The sequence below is a fragment of the Branchiostoma floridae genome, chromosome 10 (genome assembly GCF_000003815.2).
Source record: "Branchiostoma floridae strain S238N-H82 chromosome 10, Bfl_VNyyK, whole genome shotgun sequence".
Taxonomy (NCBI): domain Eukaryota; kingdom Metazoa; phylum Chordata; class Leptocardii; order Amphioxiformes; family Branchiostomatidae; genus Branchiostoma; species Branchiostoma floridae.
In genome coordinates, this window is record NC_049988.1 from 5,807,562 (window position 1) to 5,818,248 (window position 10,687).

General features: G+C 44.2%; 1 protein-coding gene across 1 annotated transcript; it reads left to right on the forward strand.

Annotated features, from left to right (window-relative positions):
* The first annotated feature begins 5,388 nt into the window (after nt 1–5,388).
* On the forward strand, nt 5,389–6,764 carry LOC118424294. Its single transcript, XM_035832842.1, has 2 exons — nt 5,389–5,410; nt 5,770–6,764. Exons 1-2 carry the CDS (start codon nt 5,389–5,391, stop codon nt 6,762–6,764), a joined length of 1,017 nt encoding a protein of 338 aa, XP_035688735.1.
* Nucleotides 6,765–10,687: the final 3,923 nt, after the last annotated feature.

Genomic DNA, 10,687 nt, shown 5'->3' on the forward strand with positions numbered 1-10,687 from the left:
CCTCCTAGGAGACGGAAACTCCAAACAACAAACCTGCATCTGCTGGGGCTGTCTTACACGTTGCATACAGTTGCCCCTGTAGGACTAGTGCGCCAGTGGACGAGAGGGTGGAGAAGGACGTGCACACCCCTCCTTCACCTTAAAAACCCACGTGCAGGCCAGGCAGACGGATCGCCTTAAACCCGTCAGCCTACCACTGTCTTCCAAGACAGACGGATGCCAAAAAAAAAAAAAAAAAAAAAAAATCGTGTCTAATGCATTACCAATGGCATTTTTTCAAAACTTTTTTTTTCACGTTCTGACACTTTTATAAGGTGAAATACACTTAGTAGACATGTTTAGAATCAAAAAGAAAAATCTTTGATCAAAACTCGATTTTTAATGGCAAAGTTCGTAGTAAGCGCAGAACGGCTGAAAAGGGCCTAAATCTTATGTTTTGAGCGAAATTATCGTGTCTAATGCATTACCAATGGCATTTTTTCAAAACTTTTTTTTTCACGTTCTGACACTTTTATAAGGTGAAATACACTTAGTAGACATGTTTAGAATCAAAAAGAAAAATCTTTGATCAAAACTCGATTTTTAATGGCAAAGTTCGTAGTAAGCGCAGAACGGCTGAAAAGGGCCTAAATCTTATGTTTTGAGCGAAATTACCGTGTCTAATGCATTACCAATGGCATTTTTTCAAAACTTTTTTTTTCACGTTCTGACACTTTTATAAGGTGAAATACACTTAGTAGACATGTTTAGAATCAAAAAGAAAAATCTTTGATCAAAACTCGATTTTTAATGGCAAAGTTCGTAGTAAGCGCAGAACGGCTGAAAAGGGCCTAAATCTTATGTTTTGAGCGAAATTATCGTGTCTAATGCATTACCAATTGCATTTTTGCAAAACTTTTTTTTTCACGTTCTGACACTTTCATAAGGTGAAATACACTTAGTAGACATGTTTAGAATTCACGTTTCCTGTCGGCTCACAAATTGGACGGATGTGCCTAATCCCTAACGGCCCTTCCCATTGGTCCCCTGTTCTACCTTCCCCCATATCCCTCATTCGTCGTTGCTCACTCCTCGTGAGCGGTTGAGTGTTTTTGCTCCGGTTCTCGATTCCCTATCTTGTGTCTTCCTTTCCGCGTTTCGCCACCCTTTGTGCAACATGCCTAAGGCCAAGAGCAAGACCCGTTCACGTACCCGCGGTACTAACACTCAGACCCCATCTGAGCCGGCTCGCTCGTCGGGTACCCAGACAGCCGCTGCCGCGGACGGAGCTACTACCGGGACCGAGACCCCCGGCCTGTCGCCTCGTACCCCGCCGGCGACCTCGTCCCCTGAATACCGGTTCTTCCCTTCTGCATCGGGAGCTCAAGCCGGTCCCTCACACAGCTCTTTCCCACCTGCGGACCCCAACACAGTGATGGCTGTTCTGTCCAGGATGGAACAGAGGCAAGCTGCCGTAGACCAGCGCCTGGAGGCACTACAGACGGAGGTACGGGCTGCCAGGCACGGCCAGCCCACCACATCCAAGAGAATCTGGGCTAGGGAGGGCAACAAGAAGAACTACGAGTTCAACCTGGCCTTACGTGATCAGCTGACCACGGCCAAGCTGGTGACTTCGCCGGCCAGCAAGGACGACCTTATCGACAAAGCAGTTGGTGAGTTAGAAACCCGTAACAGGGATATTTTGTTAGCTGACAAAGTGTCCTGGTCAGCAGTAGACCGCTTCCACTCTAACAGCGAGATTTCTTTCTCCTCAAAGGAAGAAGAGCAGCGGTGGAATAAGGCGGTGGAGGAGGACCGGAGGCGCCTCTCCTCACCGTCCACTCGCTCCCCACAGAACCGTTCCGCTACTGCTACCTCCCAGTCTACCTCTACCGCTACTGCTACTTCTCCTAACTCTCCACAGTCTTTTCGTCCCCAGCAGCGTCCACGAGGCTGTTACATCTGTGGCGACACCCGCCACTATGCTAACTCTTGCCCCAAGTTCACCAACAAATAGTCCATCGTTCATATCACTCGACAGTGTGTTTTTTCATCACTCAGACCTTTTTCCTCCTACAGACGAGCTTACAGACCACACTGTTATTTCAGCGCCATTCTCTACAGTTCCCGCTGACTTTGCGAACCATAACAACTTTGCCTCTAGCACACCGCCAGCTATTAACCACGGTGATAATACTCTGAACTTTTTATTTGAGCAGGATGCCGACAATCCAGCCATTAACCCCTTTGATGATAATACACACGTTTCATTTGAGCAGGATGCCGACAACCCACAAGTACGTGGGCGTCTACGGGCACATCTGGACAAATGGCGCTCCATTGGCGCCTCTCCCTTTGTCCTCCGCATCCTCCAACACGGTTTCTGTCTCCCGTTTTTACAACTTCCGCCTAACAGGACCTTCCCCAACCAACAGTCATGTTTCACACACAGTGCTTTTGTTGACTCTGCCGTCCAAGAACTCCTGTCGGTGGGAAATATTGTAGAAGTTCCGAACAGGGACCACCTACGACTTTGTAGTCCGCTCAAAGTCGTCCCCAAGAAGGGTGGAAAACTCCGCCTCATCATTAATCTCCACTTTCTCAATACTCATTTAGCTAAGTTTAAGTTCAAATATGATGGTCTCCCTTGTTTAATCAACCTGTTTCGTAAGGGCGACTGGTTTATCAACTTTGACCTAAGGAATGGCTATCATCATATTGATATGGCAGACTGCCACATGCCTTATTTAGGCTTCTCCTGGGCCAAACGTCACTTCATGTTCGCTTCACTGCCTTTTGGCCTGTCTCAGGCACCTTACGTGTTTACGAAGCTTATGCGCCCAGTTGTAGCCCACTGGAGAGGTCAAGGTTTCCGTTGCTTCATGTATTTGGACGATGGTTCAGGCGCTAATGGTTCTTTTCAGGGCTGCGCTGACATGGCGGCAGTCATGCGACAGGATCTGGCAGACCTAGGGCTATTAGCACACCAGCCCCCCCCCCCTAAGAGCTATTGGATTCCTCGCCAAGAAGGCGAGCTGCTGGGCTATATAATCAATCTCCGTGACGGCTCCTTTCAGGTCCCTCCCCGCCGCTGTGACACTTTTTCCTCTCTCATCACTGACGCAATCGCTTCTTCCCACAGTATTTCAGCACGGTCAGTCTCCCGTATTACAGGGAACCTTGTGTCCATGAGTCTGGCACTGGGTCCTGTTGTGCGTTTATGGACCAGAAGCCTGTACGCCTTTATTTCTAGCTCTGACTCCTGGGACTCCCGCCGCAGCCTACCGCAGGCAGCGAGGGACGAACTACTTTTCTGGCAGGACAATTTTTCCAAATTACTAGGTTACCCGATCTGGACCCCTTCCCCTTCAGTCGATGTTATCACTTATTCTGATGCCAGCAATCACGCCTGGGGTGGTTTTACTGTCACACTTGGATCTACACACACAGCAAGGGGCAATTTTGAACGCCACCAGGCTGCCCCCCTTACAAGTTCTACATACAGAGAACTTCTCGGTACCAGGTTGGTTCTCCAATCACTCATACACCTTCTCCCAAACAAACAGGTTCTCCATCGATCCGACAATCAGAATGTGGTCCGTATACTCTCCGGAGGTAGCAGAGTCACACACTTGCAACAAGAGGCTGTTGCTATTTTTACATTATGCCTACAACACCACATCCATCTAACCCCAGAATGGGTTCCCCGGGACGAGAATGAACAAGCCGACTACCTGTCAAAGATTTTTGACCTGGATGACTACAAGCTAGATGTCTCTATCTTTCAGACTCTAGACACCCTATGGGGTCCCTTTTCCTATGACCGGTTCGCTAGTAACTATTCCGCCCAATTAACTCCCTTCTCCTCTAGGTGGTGGAACCCACAGACAGACGCGATTAATGCATTCGCTTCGTCATGGACCATGCACTACAATTGGATTTTTCCCCCTCCATGTCTAATCCCCAGAATTCTATCAAAGATCAACCAGGACAATTGCTGCGGCACGCTCATAGCACCTTTCTGGCGGTCGGCTGCATGGTGGCCTCTCCTCTGCCCTGACGGATCACACCTCTCGGCCACATTCTTGAACTGGACAGACCTCCCACCAAGCCCGGACCTCCTGAGTGGTGCTCCCTCGAACTCTATCTTCTCTCGTACCCCTCTGGGGTTCAGACTTCTGGCCCTCCGCTTCTGCCTTTGTGGAACGTGCCGTCCTTACCCTCCCATCCAATCCCTCCTTGTGTCCAAACCTTGTTTTATCCCTGGTGTACTCCCGTAACTTACCTCTGCCCTACCTCCTTGCCAACCCCCTCCCCCCCAACACACCCTCGGTTTGAGTTGCACCGTCTCGCCTTACTACCTACCCCCCTCAACCCCTACCAAGGCGAAACCGTGCATTCTCTTACCCAAAATCTTGTTTGGCTACTTCGTGATTTTATCTCCAAACTCTCCCTGCTTAGGGAGTGTAGTCCCCACGTTAATTACCGGCCCTTGACGCCAGCTAAGTCCCTCCTTCCGCAAGGGAGCTCCCACCCTGTACGGTCGGACGGATTTCGCTATGTCTGGCACCGCTTCGCTTCCGGTGTCTGGCCATTGACTGACCGACGACATGTACGTCTTGACGACACAGCAGACTCACAGTCCGTGACTACACGCCCTTCACACCTCGTGTGCCGACGCGTGTGACCGACACCCTGATCTCGTGTCCTCCGTACGGACACGTGCGACCGACACCCTGTCTCGTGTTCCCCGTGCGGACACGTGCGACCGACACCCTGTCTCGTGTCCCCCGTGCGGACACGTGAGACTTTAGAAGACCTGACCTCACATCCTCTGTATGGATATGGGTCTATGACATCTGCTGATCGCACACCCCCGTGTGTTTGTGCAATGTGTTGTGTCTACTGCCGCCATTCCACCCGTGTGGATAGGCGTGTTATCGACTTTCTAGCACTCTTCGCGTTGCAACCCGTGCCACTCACTTGTTTGGACTTACCCGTGACTGTTCTTCTTACTTTATGGATTCTACGGACTTTCATATTGTAGTTGTAGTAATTGGGCACCTTTGGATTACCACCGTCTTCAGTTGTACAGTCGCGCCACACATCTCGATCGTCGTCAGACCTACCGAACTGTTCAACGTTACCTGTGCAGCTTCGTCCCTTCTCCGAGCTCAATGCGGTGCCCCCGGACTGCCGATTCTTCTAGCTGCCATTCCGATCGGTCCTTCTGAGCTCGTATCAGTACAACCTTGGACTCGCGATCAACCTCGCCTATCCCAACTTACGTAATCTTCTGGTATTGCTAGAGCTGCATCTCCTGTACAGTTCCTTATTCCGGCTACCATCTTACATCTGTATGTCAGCTACTTGGTACCCCTGTATGCATGTACACTTTTGGTTAATACCATGGACCAGTGTGTTGTCACAGGTTTTCACACCTCTGTTGTTTCAACTCCGTGTGCACTAGGAATGTGTTTTTTTTTCTAAGTTACCTCTGCATTTAGCTTTTATACTATTAGTTATCTTCTCCTTACCTTATCGTTAGGTTCTTCCTTTTTGTATTAGTTAGTAGGTTACTAGTTCACCCATGATTGATCACCGTTCTCCCACCATTGTCCCGCGATGGAACCTGTATTAGATTCTGATTGTTGGTTTTGTATTATTATTATTATTATTATTTTTCCCTAATGATGTACCCTATGTATTTTTTTTTTCCGGACCGGCGACCTTTCCCCTTCTCTTGCTAACTCAAACTCCATTCCACCTGCTCTTCCCCGCCCTCTCCAGACATCGCTTCCTCCCGCTCCTACCCAGAGCTTCAGGGCTTAGAGGACCCCGAACTCCGCACTCTGGCCTCCTGGCTACCTTCCGTCATCATTGCGGATAGAGCCCCAAACACCATCAAGAAATACGTCAGATCCTTCCGCAACTGGGAAGGCTTCGCTTCAAGCAAAGGCCTCCCCTCCCTCCCAGCCAGCGGCCCACACTTGGCCTTGTACCTACTGAAACTACTCCAGACTTCCCGTTCAGCCTTTCCACTCGAAGCTGCGTTGTTTGCTGTTGCCTGGGCACACCGTATATCGGGTCACCCTTCTCCACACACCCACCACCTACCTTCGCAAGTGCTACAAGCTGCCAAGCGTATCCTCGCGACACCGGTCTCCAAAAAACTCCCGTTGACTCCGTGCAACATCCGGCAGCTATGCACCACTTACGTGTCACCGACCATGAGCATTGACACCTTACAGACTCTCTGCCTCATCGTTATCGGCTTTGCCGGCTTCCTACGCTGGGACGACTTGAGCCAGCTTCGCGCTGACGACGTGAGCTTCTGTGACGGCTATGCTGCTCTTTTCGTGGAGAAGCGCAAGAACGACCAATTCCGGGAGGGTCACTGGATCTGTATCGCTGCTTCCTACACTACCTCCTGTCCCGTCACCTTACTCAAGCGTTTCATCCAATCCTCCACATCCACCGGACACGCCAGACTGTTTCGTAGAGTTGCCACTCACAACGGAGTCACCTTCCTACGACCTGAGCCTATGTCTTACACCAGGGCTCGTGAAAAGGTTCTCAACTTGCTATCCACCATAGGTCTGGACTCAACCAAATATGGCCTACACAGTCTTCGGTCTGGTGGAGCCAGCACAGCGGCAGCCATGGGCGTCCCAGATCGTCTCATCGCACATCATGGTGGCTGGCGTAGAATCGAAGCAAGAGAAGGATACATCCTTGAGTCCAAGTCTGCCGTCCTTGGAGTTTCACGTTCTCTCGGTCTCTAAGCCCCATCCCCTCCCGGTACTTACTCCTCACTCATCCTTCCTATCCTTTTTTACCTCGTGACGGTGCGCACGTCTACCCCATTCCCGTGTCTGTCCAGTTTGTGAATAGACAGGAAACTTAGTTCTCTTCGGAGTTTACGAAGAAGAGAATCAAAAAGAAAAATCTTTGATCAAAACTCAATTTTTAATGGCAAAGTTCGTAGTAAGCGCAGAACGGCTGAAAAGGGCCTAAATCTTATGTTTTGAGCGAAATTATCGTGTCTAATGCATTACCAATGGCATTTTTTCAAAACTTTTTTTTCACATTCTGACACTTTTATAAGGTGAAATACACTTAGTAGACATGTTTAGAATCAAAAAGAAAAATCTTTGATCAAAACTCGATTTTTAATGTCAAAGTTCGTAGTAAGCGCAGAACGGCTGAAAAGGCCTAAATCTTATGTTTTGAGCGAAATTATCGTGTCTAATGCATTACCAATGGCATTTTTTCAAAACTTTTTTTTTTCACGTTCTGACACTTTTATAAGGTGAAATACACTTAGTAGACATGTTTAGAATCAAAAAGAAAAATCTTTGATCAAAACTCGATTTTTAATGGCAAAGTTCGTAGTAAGCGCAGAACGGCTGAAAAGGGCCTAAATCTTATGTTTTGAGCGAAATTATCGTGTCTAATGCATTACCAATGGCATTTTTTCAAAACTTTTTTTTTTCACGTTCTGACACTTTTATAAGGTGAAATACACTTAGTAGACATGTTTAGAATCAAAAAGAAAAATCTTTGATCAAAACTCGATTTTTAATGGCAAAGTTCGTAGTAAGCGCAGAACGGCTGAAAAGGGCCTAAATCTTATGTTTTGAGCGAAATTATCGTGTCTAATGCATTACCAATGGCATTTTTTCAAAACTTTTTTTTTCACGTTCTGACACTTTTATAAGGTGAAATACACTTAGTAGACATGTTTAGAATCAAAAAGAAAAATCTTTGATCAAAACTCGATTTTTAATGGCAAAGTTCGTAGTAAGCGCAGAACGGCTGAAAAGGGCCTAAATCTTATGTTTTGAGCGAAATTATCGTGTCTAATGCATTACCAATGGCATTTTTTCAAAACTTTTTTTTTCACGTTCTGACACTTTTATAAGGTGAAATACACTTAGTAGACATGTTTAGAATCAAAAAGAAAAATCTTTGATCAAAACTCGATTTTTAATGGCAAAGTTCGTAGTAAGCGCAGAACGGCTGAAAAGGGCCTAAATCTTATGTTTTGAGCGAAATTATCGTGTCTAATGCATTACCAATGGCATTTTTTCAAACTTTTTTTTTCACGTTCTGACACTTTTATAAGGTGAAATACACTTAGTAGACATGTTTAGAATCAAAAAGAAAAATCTTTGATCAAAACTCGATTTTTAATGGCAAAGTTCGTAGTAAGCGCAGAACGGCTGAAAAGGGCCTAAATCTTATGTTTTGAGCGAAATTATCGTGTCTAATGCATTACCAATGGCATTTTTTCAAAACTTTTTTTTTCACGTTCTGACACTTTTATAAGGTGAAATACACTTAGTAGACATGTTTAGAATCAAAAAGAAAAATCTTTGATCAAAACTCGATTTTTAATGGCAAAGTTCGTAGTAAGCGCAGAACGGCTGAAAAGGGCCTAAATCTTATGTTTTGAGCGAAATTATCGTGTCTAATGCATTACCAATGGCATTTTTTCAAAACTTTTTTTTTCACGTTCTGACACTTTTATAAGGTGAAATACACTTAGTAGACATGTTTAGAATCAAAAAGAAAAATCTTTGATCAAAACTCGATTTTTAATGGCAAAGTTCGTAGTAAGCGCAGAACGGCTGAAAAGGGCCTAAATCTTATGTTTTGAGCGAAATTATCGTGTCTAATGCATTACCAATGGCATTTTTTCAAAACTTTTTTTTTCACGTTCTGACACTTTTATAAGGTGAAATACACTTAGTAGACATGTTTAGAATCAAAAAGAAAAATCTTTGATCAAAACTCGATTTTTAATGGCAAAGTTCGTAGTAAGCGCAGAACGGCTGAAAAGGGCCTAAATCTTATGTTTTGAGCGAAATTATCGTGTCTAATGCATTACCAATGGCATTTTTTCAAAACTTTTTTTTTCACGTTCTGACACTTTTATAAGGTGAAATACACTTAGTAGACATGTTTAGAATCAAAAAGAAAAATCTTTGATCAAAACTCGATTTTTAATGGCAAAGTTCGTAGTAAGCGCAGAACGGCTGAAAAGGGCCTAAATCTTATGTTTTGAGCGAAATTATCGTGTCTAATGCATTACCAATGGCATTTTTTCAAAACTTTTTTTTTCACGTTCTGACACTTTTATAAGGTGAAATACACTTAGTAGACATGTTTAGAATCAAAAAGAAAAATCTTTGATCAAAACTCGATTTTTAATGGCAAAGTTCGTAGTAAGCGCAGAACGGCTGAAAAGGGCCTAAATCTTATGTTTTGAGCGAAATTATCGTGTCTAATGCATTACCAATGGCATTTTTTCAAAACCTTTTTTTTCACGTTCTGACACTTTTATAAGGTGAAATACACTTAGTAGACATGTTTAGAATCAAAAAGAAAAATCTTTGATCAAAACTCGATTTTTAATGGCAAAGTTCGTAGTAAGCGCAGAACGGCTGAAAAGGGCCTAAATCTTATGTTTTGAGCGAAATTATCGTGTCTAATGCATTACCAATGGCATTTTTTCAAAACTTTTTTTTCACGTTCTGACACTTTTATAAGGTGAAATACACTTAGTAGACATGTTTAGAATCAAAAAGAAAAATCTTTGATCAAAACTCGATTTTTAATGGCAAAGTTCGTAGTAAGCGCAGAACGGCTGAAAAGGGCCTAAATCTTATGTTTTGAGCGAAATTATCGTGTCTAATGCATTACCAATGGCATTTTTTCAAAACTTTTTTTTTCACGTTCTGACACTTTTTTAAGGTGAAATACACTTAGTAGACATGTTTAGAATCAAAAAGAAAAATCTTTGATCAAAACTCGATTTTTAATGGCAAAGTTCGTAGTAAGCGCAGAACGGCTGAAAAGGGCCTAAATCTTATGTTTTGAGCGAAATTATCGTGTCTAATGCATTACCAATGGCATTTTTTCAAAACTTTTTTTTTCACGTTCTGACACTTTTATAAGGTGAAATACACTTAGTAGACATGTTTAGAATCAAAAAGAAAAATCTTTGATCAAAACTCGATTTTTAATGGCAAAGTTCGTAGTAAGCGCAGAACGGCTGAAAAGGGCCTAAATCTTATGTTTTGAGCGAAATTATCGTGTCTAATGCATTACCAATGGCATTTTTTCAAAACTTTTTTTTCACGTTCTGACACTTTTATAAGGTGAAATACACTTAGTAGACATGTTTAGAATCAAAAAGAAAAATCTTTGATCAAAACTCGATTTTTAATGGCAAAGTTCGTAGTAAGCGCAGAACGGCTGAAAAGGGCCTAAATCTTATGTTTTGAGCGAAATTATCGTGTCTAATGCATTACCAATGGCATTTTTTCAAAACTTTTTTTTTCACGTTCTGACACTTTTATAAGGTGAAATACACTTAGTAGACATGTTTAGAATCAAAAAGAAAAATCTTTGATCAAAACTCGATTTTTAATGGCAAAGTTCGTAGTAAGCGCAGAACGGCTGAAAAGGGCCTAAATAAAAATTTAGGCCGGACGTGACGGCCGATATATTTTGATTTGGCCCAACGTTACAGGGGCCAAGCATCAAACCGAAGTTCTTTTCGAACAACCAATCAGCGCCCTTCAAACAAGCAGTGTTCAGAGATTCGAACGCTGAATCGATTCATTCTTGACAGAGATAGAAAGAAGGGCAGTTTGAAATTCCCCGACCTACACGCCCGAATTGGGGAGTTAATCGCATG